The sequence below is a fragment of the Kryptolebias marmoratus genome, linkage group LG19 (assembly GCF_001649575.2).
Source record: "Kryptolebias marmoratus isolate JLee-2015 linkage group LG19, ASM164957v2, whole genome shotgun sequence".
NCBI lineage: Eukaryota > Metazoa > Chordata > Actinopteri > Cyprinodontiformes > Rivulidae > Kryptolebias > Kryptolebias marmoratus.
Genome location: NC_051448.1, coordinates 15,099,015 through 15,115,312, shown reverse-complemented (window position 1 = coordinate 15,115,312; position 16,298 = coordinate 15,099,015). Strand labels below are relative to the sequence as shown.

Here is a 16,298-nt window from a genome sequence, read left to right as displayed (position 1 = left end):
TACATTTAGAGGCTATGTATTATTGAATATTCAAATGAGAAGAAGAACAAACCACAACAAGCCAGAGCAAATGTACAAACAGGCATGTAACTGGACAAGCACAAGTTTTATAATGACACCTCAGAGAAAGTAAAAAAATGAACAACAACAACAAAAAAAAAAACCCAGTGTGGTTTAAGATTTAGAGAAGACAGGTTACTGTCAATGTCCCCATGAGATGGATATAAATGTAATATTAAAAAACAGCAGCTGTACTGAGGGCTGACAGGAAGCTTAAACACTTAATCATATATTGTGGTGGAAAACCAGCGAGCGAGAGAGGAGTGTACTGACACACTCCAAGCAGGTGCTGAGTTTGTCATTGCAGCACATTTTAAAAGAGCATCCTTAGTGTTTGGTGACACAACCATTCTTCATCCTACAGCTGGGGACACTATAACTTCTTTTGTGTTTTCTTGCCAAGTCACAAAAATCTGCTGCCATTAGCTTTATGTGCATCACAATAATTGCTCGACGTTCTGGGCAACAATAAGAAAATCCTTTAAAAGCCTCATAAAAAACAGTATTTAATCCAAAAGAATATATATATATTTAACTGACAAACATGAACTGGTTCCACCTCTCTTTGGCAACAGTTTAAACAACAATCTTTTCAAGTGGTAACAGCTGCTGTGAATATGGAGACTTAAGGAGAATCCTGGTCTTTTTCTTCCACAAAACAGTCACAATCTTTCTTCTTGAGGGTAGGATCAGATCTGTGTTTTCACTGTGCAGTCAAGGCACATCTGTCTAGGTACTTGAATCGTTGAACTTTACTATAAAAGCTGAAAGCTCGTGGCTTAGCAATCATAGCTGAAAGCTTATGCCGAGTTGTGCCTACATGCCCGGTTTTGCAATGCAGCCCATGTTAGCCTCGGCCGTGGAGTTAATCCAGAAGTCAGCTTGTAGACACAGCAGAGAGGAGCAACCTGGACAAAAACTGAGACGCTGTGCCATTTCTAACTTTTCTGTTTGATTGTTATACATGTAAGTATTGCCAAGATAACAGGACAACCTTTGTGTTAAATCTATAGCACTGGTGCATTTTTTTCAAATGATGCTGTACATAAAGATTTTTAAAAATGAAAATAGAGGATCAAGTTTGTGGTGCTTTGAAAGTGACTGCAATTATAAACACAGTCCTAATGTGCTGCTTTTCAGTCATAACTTCAGATGTATTCTTTTCTTTCTGAGAGAAAAAAAAAACAGAAAATGAAAGCTTTTTCAGAGAATTCTGGCAAATTAAGATGGTATATGGGAGCACAGAGAATGGGAGAGAAGCAAACAAATGTAACGGCCTTGAACTAAAATGCTGACAGAGAGCAGAATTTATCAATTGGCAAACTACGAACACAAAAAGATGTGGTAATAATCTGCGCGAAGCAGATCTTATCCAGTTCTAATGAAGTGTACAGTTGCATGAAACTTATTGCAAATGACTAACATCAAACATGGGCAACGTGTAAAAAACTCCATGGATGGAAGTGTCATTATCTTCAAGGTTTAGCTTATTTAGCTAAGTGCTAAATACAGACAAATGATTCAGCTAGAACTGTAACCACAATTAAAAATCTACAAATTCTTTCCTTATAGAACAAACATCTATAGGCAACTGTTGGTGCGACTGTTGGTACACAAAACCCCCGTACTTAGACAATTAAACCGAAGCCATCGCAGAGATGATCCTGGACCATGCTACACACATCAGTCAGGGTGACTAATGGGACACATTCTCATAGCAGTGAATTTGGCTCAGACCTACATTGGCCTGATGGAGTGACGCTACACTGCGCCTGGGAGAGCAGAGCAGCCCTAGAGTGATAATTAGTCCGGTCTCTCGTCGCACAGGCTGCAGATTTGAACAGCAAACTTACTTTGTTTCTTTTCTGACTCCCTTCTCTATTCCGTCCCAAACTGGCTTCCTTCGGCTTATCCTCCCATGCCTCTATCTGTCTTAATGAGCCACAATTCTGTTTAGCACACTTCGACTGAATTCAATTCAACCCTCTGATTTCAATTCAAGGTTTAGTTCAGACCACAAACTACCACCCCAAAAAAAAAAAAAGCCAGCAGGGAAAAGTTTATCCGTTTCTGTGTCTTCCCCTCTTCTCCAATTCTCTTTTTACCAGCCATGATGAGCTGCAGTGAGACTGAATTATTCACAACTGCAGCAGCAGCAGCACTCAGGAAGATCTCAGCAGTCAGTCAGAGACAGAAAACACTTAGTTTCTGAAAATGCATATCTCAAGTTCCTGTTTATCAGTTCATGGGGTTTGCAGAGCCGACTGTAGATCCTTTTCAATTGTATTTTACCCAGCATGCCATCAAGGTTTATAAGCCAACTTTACTTCCAAGCTGCTACTTTCTTTCTTTAGAAATGATAGCATTTTAATGTGTTCCCAGTAATACTACCAGTCTTTCTGACTGCCTCAGGCTGTTCTTTTATTAGAGATTATCCAGGTAATAAAGTTAAACATAACTTGTGTCTTGTTTATCTCAGTTTGAGTTTTTTTTATGTCTCTTTAGCATCTTTAAACTGGACAAAAAGTATCAAGAAAAATGGTAAAATGAGTCTGTGGTACGAGTGGATTTTAAAATGCTAAATTAGAGCAGATCATGAGCTACTTGCAATGTTTCCAAATCAGACATTTCTTGTGCCAGTAGTGATAGAGCTACTTTCACCACCACTAAGTTCATTCAAAGTAAAAAAAAAGTACACTGACTTCACCAGGCTAACTCTTAAAGCTGGCACAGCTAAGCAACACACTTTAAAGGAAACTCCAAAGAGAAGAAGCAAGTTTCCACAGGACAGTGATAAGGCAAAAAGGATTATAGAACGGGTGGCTGAATTTATTGCTTTGAATGTGGTGGAGAAAATAGGTTTTCATCGTCTTTTGGAGCTGTTGGACCTGCATTATGTCCTTCCCTCCCGACAGTACATAACAGACACAGCCCTATAATACCTGTATTAAACGTTCACTACAACCTGGCATTTTTTCCGCTTGTCGATAATAAAAGAACAACTAGAAGAACAACAGAAACACAAGTTTTCTTTATTGCAATGTAGAGCTACTGAGATGTCAAGGACATGATGGCATTGATTTAACTAACTTTAATTTACTTATGGTATGTAATCTGCAAGTCTGAGCTGTAATAAAATGCAAAATAATCTAAGTCTTGGCTTGAGACTCAGTACTGGCTGATCCATTATCTTAAATTAGACACACTTATGTAGTTTCTTCTTTTTTCAACTTGGAAAATTGAAGTAAAAGATCTAAAAATACTGCTGTAACAATTTCATCAGTCTCTATGTAAAGTATTGATGCATTTTTGTTTTATAGTCCTTCATCACTATAACCAGGAGAAAGAGATGACCTCCCTCCCTTCCCTAGTTTAGTTCAATTGGAGATTTCTTTCCATTAAAATGTTATTCAGTCCTTTTTTAATTGTGACGTGTATAGCATTTCTTTTGTAAAGCAGCTTGTTTTATTTGACTGCTGTGGTCTTTAAATGTACACCAATTAAATTAAGAGACTTAAAAGAGTTGCTATTGCACTGGTTGGCCAAAGCTAAAGTAAAAAGAAAAAAAAATACAATGTATCTTTTTAGAACTATTCCAGGATACATCACATCTTCTGGCAGAAATTTGAGAAGGTATCACAAACAAACAAACTAAAAATCTGTTGTTTGGGATGGAGATAAACTGAGTGACGTGAACCATGACTCATCTCTGACCAGCCCTGTTTGGTCTCATGACCCAAATGAAAGTCATGTGATGCTATCGTGTTACGATGATCTCTCAAGTGTGCCAGCAACAAGTCAGCCTTCAGCCCAGTTCAGAATAAACCTGACTCAAGTAATAAAGGTCAGAGGAAGAGATTAGTCAGTTGATCAGCATTCGTTTGGCTCAAACTGCAAAGGAGCAAAGCACGCATGAAATCAGGCTGTCCTCTGATGACTTAATGCGTTAGATGCAATTCAAATGAGTCTGATGAGTTCACTTTTTGCTGCTCCATCCTCATACATATCATGCATTATAGATTGTCATCGTGATCACAGAAATGGCTGCCGAAACCACAGAGAACTCTTGATTTTCATCCTTGTATTGATGAACAAGCCTCATTATACGACAGCAGAAAATACAGCTGGACTTAATTAAACACTGAAGCTGCAGTTCTTAGTATCAACACATAATACAGCTCTGTTCTTACCATGTAATAACTGGTTACACACCTGGTATGTACCTGGTACCTACTGGGCATGCATTTGGTACTTAAGAAGACTGGGCTGTATTATGAATCGACTTGTTACTCTGTACTTACAAGATATGTAACCTGCTGGGTATGTACCTGGTATCTATTGGCTATGCACCTGGTACTTATAGGGTATGTACCTGGTACCTACAAGGTAAGTATCTGGTAGCTACGGGGATTGTATTGTATTATGAAGTGACTTATTAAGTACGTACCTGTTACATACCAAGTAAGTACAGGGTAACAAGTCATATCATAACACAGCCCAGTCCCTGTAAGCAGCAGGTACAAACCAGGTACATACTGGGCGTGTACCCAGTAAATACTTGCTGTATTAAGGATTGATCCCCAGTCCTTTAAACTGAACAGAAAACAAAACAGAATCTGAATTTTTACGTCTGCCTCACCATGTTTTGAACACTTACCACTGTAGGTGACAATGCGGACGGTGGAGTCCCCCTCTCCAAAGCGTGTGATGGGGGTGAGGCGCACCTCGTAGGATTCAGGCTTGATCAGCTCCGTCAGGTTGTGCGTCATGAGCTCTCCTTTGCCGATGTTTCCCTCCACGGTGATCTCCTGCTCCCACCAGCGCTGCAGCCCCATCTGAAAGGGAAGAGTTACAACCAAAACTGTAGCTTAGTAAAAATCAATAAATGGTCACCACAGGTAAACAAAAAGCCCCTGAGGCTGTTGCAGACTGTTCCACGAGAAGCTGCTGGGTTGTGTGAAGGCATATTGAAATAGTTTGGAGGAAATTTAATTGACATTTTTCAAGTGAAAGGTCAAAGGAAAGGTTAATTTGAATGTGTAGTCCCACAGGTTACTCTCTTTAAAACTCTAGATAATGGCTTATTGGCTTCTCATAAAACCAAAACCACCCCAAAGACTTATTATTGTCTACCATCATAAAAGCCAGAATCATCATCATTCAGGTTGGCTGCCACAGCTAACCAAGCTCAGAAAACAAAAGAAGGGCTATAAGTCAGTCAGTTTTACAGATATTAAGCTAAGAAGGTGTAGTAGTAGCTCAGAGTCATCATCAACACATACGATAAAGCTAACGGACCACTTGAGATTTTGCAGTAATGCGGGATGTTGCGTACAACAATATTTTCAAGATTTGACCAAAATGCTTTTAACTCAGTCACAACACAACAAAGCATCTAATTTGAAAAAAAAACAAACTATCTTTTTTTAGAGGTTACTTACTTCCTGTATGCCCCATAGAATAAGGCTTGTGGAAGAATTCAGCAACAACATGATTACAGTATCTGCTCAAAAAGGCACCAAAAGTTTTAAGACAAAGAAAAAGAAAAACCTGATTGTTCAGTAAAATCTATCTCCACATTAGCATTTCCCTAACAACTAAAAATACTTACAGGATCCTGCATAAATTTGGCAACATTTGGTCCTGCAGTTTCTGACTTTCGAGCAGTTTACCGTCTGGTCGGCATTCAGAAGTACGGCTCCTTTGGGAGTGTTCAGTTTTCTGTGTACAGCTCCGAAACTGCACTGATTTACAAACATTGGAGCAAGCAGCTCATTTCAATAATGACCAAAGCTGTGTATTAAAAATACCTCAAATCAGCACAGAGTCACAAACAGACACAACTGCTGAAACCCTGCAATTTTGCAACATGCAACACAAGCCTTATAAACTTGAATCTGATCACCTGTACAGGTATTTTGGAGGCTTTTATTGGCTCAGAGCAAAACAATCCCTAATATTTAGTTGTCAGTCTTTGATAAAAAAAAAACCCTCCTACATTTACCTGAATGTCATAAAACTTTACTGATCTGTTGAACTATGTCCAAATGTGTTATTTCTTATGGTTCAGGATCACTGAGGGTGAATCATTAAACAGGAATATGCAGACAACAAGAACCAGAGGAACAATTTGCACCTATAAGAGCCAGTTATTATCACATCTGACTTTTAAACCTATGTATGGGTTATTCTGTAAACAGCTTTTATTCCAGGAGGCATTTGAATAAAACAAACCTGCTGTGCGTCACTGCATCATCAACATCATCATCATCTGGTATGGTGATATTTCCTCTGCCCTTGGGAACAATGTGGGTGCAAATGATGATGATAACATCCCAGCATCAGATTAAAATACGCCCATTAAAACAAAACAAGCGGAAATGTTTGGGGCAGCAGAAATTTCACAACTCATTTTATATTTCAATTTGTTTTACAATTACTCAAGTAAAAAAGAAATAACCGGGGCGTACTGACATTGTGACATCTTCCTTGCTATTCTAAACATATTAAAGCCATAGATAAGACCTTTAAAGTTAAGAACAATTAATATCTTACCTGTTGTAGATACTTTTTTAGACAATCTCATTTGGGAGAAATAATGTTTATTTTGGCCTAACTGATGATCTAAAGGCTAGTCTTAGTGGGACCAAGACCAAAGTGCTCTGCGGCCATCTTTAAACACCTCCAATCGTAAAAAGATTTAACATCAGTTTCAGATTACGCAGGTATTCTAGCAGAAATGCCAGAACTTCTACAGCTAGCTGCTTCTGCCGCTATTTACATTTGTGAATAACAATAACCATGTAATGCAAAACTGAATATTAATAGTGTTCATGTGAAACCGTTATGAGGTTGGTGTTGTTTCAATACGGCAGCAATCCACTCTAGTCTTGGACTCTCTTGCGGACTCTCTTGCACTAGCCATTAGCTCATCAGTTTGGTCAGAATTGCTTTTTTTTCTCTAAACTGAGGTTGTTCAAAGAACTATCTACAACAGGTAAGATATTAATTGTTGTTCTTCCCACAAAACTCCACTTCAAAAAAATCTGAATTATCAAACTACAACAAAGGTTCCTTCAGGCACTCTCTGCCAGCACCACCTGTATATGTCTTTTTCCGGGCAGCCAAAATTGCAAGAAAATTGTGAAAAAAATAGGCACATTTTCGATTGTGTTTCCAACTAAGCAACCAGATAGAACAGTGGGTGTGTTTTTTTGAGGCCAATTTTTGAAAATCATTGCTCATAATCCTCTATACGGTTAAAAGAAATTGCATTCTAGGCCATGCACATTAATTAGTTGTCCACCTCTGCCCACATCATCCCATGCATGTGTCAAAATACAGCTCTAGAATTACAAAAACTAAAATGTGATGGATTTTAGACGCCAGCAACAACTCAGGGAGATACTACATTTACTTCAACTACATACACCTTAGGAACAGAACCAGGCACAAAGATCTGTATATTTACACCTTATAGGTGATAATTTGACACTGTGCTTGGTTAATAGATAACATAGGATTCAGATCTATACTAAAATTGATATTACCCTAATGCAAATCCTGAATATATCAGCCTCTAAATGTTATAAACACATTTGGAAGCAAACTGAGAAGAACAACACTGTGGCAGCAACAAACTGACACAATCCATTACTGATGCAGATAAATTTATAGACTAAAAAGCTGCAAGAAATTTGACTCAAAACCAAAAAACAAAGATAATTGAAAAAATGTAAATGAGATCATTACAATAACACCTATGGCTCCTATTAAATCCTGCATTATTTGACTTGTGGTTTGGACTTTGGGAGTCTCTTATGAAGTAAAAAATTCTAGGTTTGTTGAGAAAGGAAAAAAAATGTATCAAAGGCAAAAGACTTTGCATGAAAGCTTTCATACTGTAGATGGGAGTGTGAGTGAGATCTGTGATGGACTGGGACCTCTCACCCTATGACAGCTGAGAAACACTCCAGGCCTCCGTTTACCCCTATACAGAACAAATCATTTATTAAAAAAATGAATAAAACTTTCTTGTTACGTAATTATTAATAAAAGAAGAGAATGTTGTATACAAAAAAAACATTCTGTTCAAAAAGATTGTGTTCGTGGGTAGTTACAGCATTCAATAAATGACCACAAGTATGCATTCCTTCACCACCAGGTTAGAATTTTAATTAAAAACTTTCTATAAACATTTTTTTTATTATTCACTAGCATCACACTAGAACAAATTCCTCCTTCAAGCCGTTGTAAGCAAGGTAATTATTAGCCTTTTTATTTCAGCTTGCAGCCAAAAGCAAGAGAGATATTCTTACATTAGAAGAGATTTTTTTTTGTTATAACCAAATACTGTTTCTGGGTTATACAAGTCTTTTGTGGATACAGTTGAATCTGCATCAATTCTTTAATGATTTTCCACCATTTCTTTGAGAATGTTTTGCAATGGTTAATAGGCAGGAACCTTGAAAGAGCAGGGATTTAAATTTGCACAGCAAGTTAGAAAACATGTCTTTATTTGTCCGAGCTCTGCTATACCATATAAATATTACTGCTTTTCATCTGTTTTGATCCTATGAGAAACAAATAAGAGGCCATGCATTCATTGAACAAATGCACATTACCTGCCACCTTTTATGCCAGAGTCTTAGGCTAAGGTCTCCTTATGTTGAGAAGTGATGGAGCCATTATGATCAAACCCACAAAAGAAGGCTATGCACAATCTCATGCAACATTGCAAGATAAATGTGTTGTGAATAACTACTACCACACAAAATTGTAGCTTAATTTCTGTAAAATTATCTGCTTTATAGCCATTTTTGTGTTGTCAATTAGCTGTGCTGGCCATCTTGAATCAGCTTGGCGCCAAAATTAATTATTTATTCCAACAGTTAATGCTAAATTTTTAAGCAAAGATCTTGTACACTGAGCAGCACTTGGAGTATGTACTGTGAATTGTTTTCAGCGACAACCACACCCAATTTTAGCACAACATCTATAAAGCTGACCAAATTATTGACATTCATTGACATTGACATTCATTATTGACATTATTGACACACACACACACATCTTCATGTGTGTGTGTGTGTGTTTTTACAGCTGGCCATGACGGCCATCTTAAATTGGATTGGCTCCAAAAGTTAATTAGTTGTAGAGGTACTTCCAATTGATTTTTCCTGAAAGTTTCATTAAAACTCAGTGGTTTATGATATTGTTAAAGTAAAGTTGACTCCAAATAGTTAATGGCAAAATTTTAAACAAAATTTTGTGCAACCCGTTAGCGCTCAGTGTTGGAGATCAGTCTCAGTTACTACCACCCCAATTTTGAGCTCAATATCTGTGAAAGTGACTTGCGGCCATTTCTGGGCTTTTTAAAGGTCAGCTGACTGTGACAACCACCTTGAATCAGGTTGATTCCAAAAGTTAATCAACTGTAGATATACAATCAATTATTAATTTCACTAAGTTTCTTTTTAAAACTGGTCCACTGGTTATCGATTGATTTTTTGCAAACACAGAAGCACAAACACACACACTTAGCAAACACAAGCGAAAACATTATTGCCTGCTTTTTGACTTTCAGCAGATAATAAAAATGAAAAAAAAAAATAGCTTACTGCAGGCAAGGAAAAAACTAAGTAGGGGACTTTTTTTTTTTTAAAAGAATCGTTTTAAGGAGAGGATCGGCACAAAGGTAAGTTACAGCCTCTGCATCCCAATTACTGATTATACATGCTCCTCCCAGGACAAGGAGAAGAAGTGAGTTACTAGCAGAGCGAGACAGAGATGGAGTGAATGAAGGTGTGATAGCACTGAAGCAGAGTCAGCGTGCATGTGTGAGAACAATACTAATTAAGTAATTACTCGGAGTTTGGATGATCTGCAATTATGGGCTGCAAGTTTTCATCCCCATTAGCAGGTAAATAGAGTGATTTATCTGACACAGGTAATTACAGATGGTGCACTTGTCCCCACCTATCCTCTGAAAAATTTGGCCTTCCTCTTAAGCACAAAAGGCATGGCGGTTAATTGCTATAAATTACACAGTCTTTGCTTGAGTGTGTGTGTGTGTGTGTGTGTGTGGTGTGTGTGTGTGTGTGTGTGTGTGTGTGTGTTTGAACTCTCTATGGGTAAGTTTCAGCAGATTTGTTCTTTTTCAGTAAGAAGGAAAACAGCATTACAACACAAATGGTGAGAGTCAGATGCAACTCTGCTGAGACACTTGACGTATCATCCTAATATGCTAAATTTTCGGCACACTGGTGACAAATGTTTAGAGAAGACAAGAGAAGACAAGACGTTTTTTTCATCTGTAGTGAATATTTAGAGGTTTGAAAAGAAATACAGGTGCTGGTCATAAAATTAGAATATCATGAAAAAGTAGATTGATTTCAGTAATTCCATTTAAAAAGTGAAACTTGTATATTATATTCATACATTACATACAAACTCATATATTTCAAATGTTTATTTCGTTTAATTTTGATGATTACAAATGACAACAAATGAAAATCACAGAGAAATACCTCCATCATTCCTGACCAAGGTTATCTAATGAGCCTGAAAGAGACATTAAATCAAACCTGCATGGGTTTAATGCTTTTCTTTTTTACTGCATATTAGTTTATTTTTCTTCAGCCTTGGGTCTGAAAGACTTAGAGATGGTTTCTTTATAAGTTTGTCTGAAATGACTAAACGATTCATGAGTGGCACAAACTCTAAACACTCATCCAGTTCTCTTTTATTAAGCTATGGGTTTCTCAATTTGCTCCCATTCTTCATTTACAATTGACAGTGAGTCACAAACAAAAATGCACCCTTTTTGATAAGAATCTTTTGAAAACATGGAATTCATGTGGTGAATGGGATGTCGGTTGTCTGTCTGGTTTGTCTCTATGTGTCCCCCCCGCGACCCGGAAAGGAAAAAGCGGGTAAAGAAATAAGATGGATGATGGATGGTGTTCATGTGGCTGCTTTGTTTTAGAGGGCAAACAGAACAGTACGCTGGGATTTATGTTTGTCACTGAACTTTCATTCAAATTAGAAGAGCTCTTTTTGGATTACAAGCTTTTTTAAACTTTGTCCATTTACTGTTTTTCACTTTTTATCTTTAGAGGCTTTTACAGACTGCATTTTAAAAAATTCTAATTACAAAAAAATATAGAACTACAAAAAGTTTAGAGGCTAGAAGAAAGAAAATGCATTTTGCACAAAATAAAATGTTCTATGATTTAGGGTATATCTAAAAAAAAGAAATGAATAAAGGTCTAGCATTTCAAGGACTATATCGTTTGCTGCTTTTCATCCCAGAGTTTTAGACTAAAATTATTTAAGGTTGAGGCATTACAGAATTGTAGCTGTTTTTTGACAAACCTTGAAAAAATATTTTTAAAATAATTTCATGCAGTATTACAAGATGCCATTTGACTGTGGTGGCCATCTTTAATTGGGTTGGCTCTGAAAGTTAATCAGTTGTAGAGACATCCAATGAATAATCTCTCAAAGTTTAATTAAAATCTATCCAATGTTTCTCATTTAAGTATCAGACACACACTGAAGTACACACATACACACACTCGGCAAACATGTACTTATATTCATTGCTTTGTTTAGAATATTGAATAAGGAATAAAATCTTAAAAACTATAAATAAAAACTAATCTGTGTTTAAAATCTAAACTGGAAGCATCATCTACAAACATCTGAACTAATTTTCACAAATGGACAGGAGGCAATTTGGAGTGTTAAAAAAAGTCCATTTTAGCTGCAGTGTTTATGCAATTGCAGGTTTTCAGTTTTTAGGCTTTTAGCACTGGTGTGTTAAAAAAAAATCAGACATTCAGTTATTAATTATACCTGTCATGTCTCAGAGGGTTCTGGGCCTAATTTTGAATTTGTTAGTTTGTTTTTTTTGTGTATCTGGTTCAGTCAAATTTAGATTTTGGTGGGGTGTTTTTTTTATTCTGTTGCATCATCTTTATTTCCTGTTTTATTTTGTAGAGGCAGTTTATTTGTTAATGATGCTTTCCTGCTCTATTGTCACACCTGCTCTGGATTTGTAATAAGCACACCTGTTCCTTATGTTCAATCATCTCATTTGGTGTATTTAAAGCCTCATGTTGTCTTGGTCCCCTCACTGCAGTGTTCATGTGTTACGCTTGCTTTGATTTTGTAACTCTGCCTAATTACAACTGCTGGTTAAAATGGATTTAATATTCATGTTATCTGTACTGCACCCTCAGCATCAGTTATGTAACATTTTAATCATCTTCTTTTTGCTGCTCCAGACTGCCTTGAATTTTTGTTTTGTTTGCAGATGTCATGGCCCCTGACACTTGTTCCAGTCTATACGATTTGAAAAGAAAAGAAGAGGGAGAGAGAGAGAATTTTTTTTTTCCCAAACAAAGCACACAAACTGTAGATTTACTTTGAAGCTGAGGAAAAGACCTGTAGCAGAATTTGAATGTATAGTTGTCCTTCAAGTCCTATTCACTGAGTTTCATTCAAACCTGAAAATGACCAGATCTTCAGCAACACTTTGACTAAAAACCTGATATTATAGAAGACTAATTACATGCAATTTAGCCATCATGCGTTTTGCTTGCTGTTGCATCATTAACTAACCTCTCTGTATTTCTGATTTATGTTTTAATGATTTTATGTTGAATGGATTCGCCCGTGTTTGCATTTTTTGCAGCAGCAGCTTATCGGTCCTCAATGAAAACTGCAAATGTTTTATTAGTTCAGTTATTGGGGAGTTTAGAAAATGACCCAAATGCAGCCTCAGGAGTCAAACTGAATGAATAAACAGAGGTAAAATTTTAATAAAAATGGAAAATGACCAAAAGGCGGGAAAGATTAGCAAACAAATGAAAAATGGCTGCAAAGCTCCAGCAGAATCCAAACAAGAGAATAATCCAACAAAAGCAGCAAGGACGAGATAGTTAAAAAGGAAAAGCAAACAATGTTGCAACAAAACAAGGTCGAGAAAGAAAACAAACTGGCAACAGCAAAAATGGAAACGCGGCCTGACTGTAAATATGCAGGAGCTGCTGTTGCATTTGATGGAATCTATTTATTCGGCATGTCTGATTCTTGACATGTATAAAATATTAAGGAAATAAATAAGCACAAAATGTCACATCATGGGTAATAGTATGGGTGAAGTCGCCCAGCTCTAATTTCCATAATTTAATGTTTTTCTTAGATAAACAGCTTTACAAGTAAATTTAGAATTTTTAAAAAGTTGACTCTAACCTCCTCACAGGAGACTTAGGCTCCGGCTACACTACTCTGGATATTTAAAATATATATATTTCTCTGGTTATAAACGTTTTCTACTGAAATACCACTGCCATGCTTCAGGGTAGCAAAAATATCCACATTATTATTATATCAAAATATTTTTTTTCATCTATACCACTTACACCCTCCTGTCAGTCATTAACCTTTTCAAAACGTTATCAAATTTTAATGGTGACTAAGCATCAGGATAAAGTGAGAAAGACTTGGAAAAACGGTAAAAGTAGCTCCATTGTTTTGGCTTTTGGGGCACAAATGGAGAGTGGGCAAAATAGGCGGCTAGGCTTGAAGATGTTATTTGAGGCTAGTAAGTCAGCAGTTCAAAGTTAAAAAAGGTGTCTCACATATCCATCCGTTCATGGGGTTTTTTGACTTTGCTGAATTTAATACATAAGAACACATGATGCACATCTAAGGGCAAGCCTAACGCAATCAAAGTATTTGATTTTAAAGATTGTTTATCTATATAACACTGCACTGTCCCTATTAATTAGGACTGGTGAAGTAACAGTGACAGGCTGGATGGAAGAGGATGAGTTTAATAATTAAGGCCTTATGGTTAGTATTTATAGATGTTTTGGTGATGATAAAAATGAAAGAAAAAAATTCTTCTTAGCAGTTCTGAATGTACAGTAATAATAAAACAACATCAGCAAAGCATCTTTAGAAGATTTTAAGCTCGTTTGACTCCTCAGTTGATTGACAGGTAACATTTTTTATCACCAGTCTATGAAACATTTAAATAAGATGACAAAAAACAGCGCTAAAGAAGCTTTTTAAACTAATACTGACAAATAGGGGGAAAAACATCTTTAAATAATGCTTAAACAAAAAAACCCAAACAGAACAAAACGTGAATAAAACAGTGATTTCAGACTCACTGCTGATCAGTTATTTACCCATTTAGGCTCTGATTTAAATGCTGACAAAACTCTGAAAGAGAATGTGTTTTATCTCATTTATTTGACTTTTTGATTCCTAATACATTTTTCCCACATTCTAAGTTGTTGTAACGATGCACATATGTGCTGTAAACCAGTCCTTTGGCCTGGTTGTGAGTGTGAGAGAGAATATTAGTGTCCAAAAGCTAAACTCCAAATGAATCAGTAGAGACAGATATTTTATTTGTTCCATTATCACAAAGAAAAATGCTTCAGTATACAAATCAGACTTGAGTAATGTTTTTCAAATAGCATTTATTCTTCACACAACTGGAATCCGACACACACTTACTGACTTATAGATTTTGCTCCTTCATTTTGATTTTTTGCTGAATTTACGGACTACTCAGTTAAGGTTTCTGTTTACGTCCAATAACCTTTTATTTTTCACATTTTCCCCATAAAAGTAGAGAAGATTATTGATTTAATTTCCTATGATTGCAGCAGCTTTTCTTGTTTGTTTCACACCAACTTAAAAAAAAGACAGAAAGTGTGACTGTTCAAAGTGATAGCGAGACTCAAAAGAAACACGTAACTAATCAAACTGACGATATAATGTTAGACAAGAGCTGATCTACTGTTGAGCGCCTGCATGTAATTAGTGTGGCTTCGATTGATCTGCTCTCTCATCCTGACTTGTCAGATCAGTTGAAAAAGACAAAACAGAAGTAGCAGAAGCAAGGTGAGAAAGAAGCAGCAAGAGAAAAGGACAAAATAAGGTGTGGACATCAGCTTTGGTCAATTTTTCTATTGTGGATATTGAATAAATTGAAGTTAAACTTATCTGTGAAAGGCACAAAGTTATTATTCTTTTCAACATTTATATCTGTTTTGGGTAATTTTACTGGAGAGAGGGACATTTAAAAAAAATTGGGCATTTTTAGGGCTGTGGCATGGGAGAAAAATAAAATATAATGTGATTTGAATCTTCCTTAGTTTATGAGACAGTGGTTAAAAGAAACAGAAAAAGTGGAGTTCAGGTCTGCAAGACTGAGATTCTTTCTTTTAGGATCTTAAAAAAAAAATAATAATAATAATAAAAATCTAATTAAAAACCTTGCTTGACAGCAACACATACAATTGAAACAATTTTCATATATGGCTGACTTTGAAGTCCCACACCAGCCAAGACAAGAAGAAAAAACTTACCTTGTCCTCAACACAAAGGACTTCACAGGAACTTTGCAAATAAATACTAAATACGTGCTAATATGCAGTATTTGAATGACACCTTTCCAACCATTAAGCAAGAGGGTGGGATAACTATGATATGGGGTTGTAGTGTATCCAGTGGTATGGGGAGCATCAACATTTTTCTGGTAGAAGATTTCATTCAAATGCCTTTAAAGTCTTTAACCAAACATCAAACTGCCTCATCTAAACAGACTTAACATCTAGAATTGGCACTCTCAAGAAGCATTGTTTGGTAATGCCCTTAAGATTGCTGGAAGTCTTTGGACGGGCCTCAAAGTAGGAGTGCATGGAAGATGGCCCAAGAATTTTACAGATTTAAAAACATTTTGTTAGAAAAATTTTGAAAGAATTTACTCAACATAAACTAAAGGACTCTTTGTTGACCTTAAAAAGCTCTTATAAGATGAGTTACTTGCCAAACAATGCTATGAGAGATTAGTTATTTGCCCTTCTTCTTGTTTTTGTCGTTGTGAATGTATGAAATATGTAAAGACTTAATATTGCTTATAATGTCAAGAAGTAATAACTGACTTTTTTGTTGAGGATGTTTGGAAATCTGATCAGAAAGACATTCAATTTTCACCACGCCGATGCCCGTGGGCTGAAAATCTCTCGCGCATTTTGAAGCCTGGCTACAATATCAAAATGAGGGCAGGTGTCACACCTTCCTGCTGCATCCCTAACTGATGTGGGGATTTATGTTGGTGTTTCGGGCCGGTGCATGCCTTCTCAGCTACAGCTTCATTCCCATTTCCCCTTCAGCTAGACCGTTTCTTACATGGATGATAACACAAAGCA

The 16,298-nt window shown here is 36.5% G+C and overlaps 1 protein-coding gene across 2 annotated transcripts in view; it reads right to left on the bottom strand.

Annotated features, from left to right (window-relative positions):
• The window catches only part of LOC108231854 (MAM domain-containing glycosylphosphatidylinositol anchor protein 2), a 220,738-nt gene that overhangs the window by 27,080 nt on the left and 177,360 nt on the right, over window positions 1-16,298 (bottom strand). For both annotated transcript variants that reach the window (XM_017409220.3, XM_017409222.3), the window contains exon 12: window positions 4,718-4,895. In XM_017409220.3, the coding sequence (XP_017264709.1) occupies window positions 4,718-4,895 (178 nt within the window). The remainder of the gene's footprint in view (window positions 1-4,717; window positions 4,896-16,298) is intronic.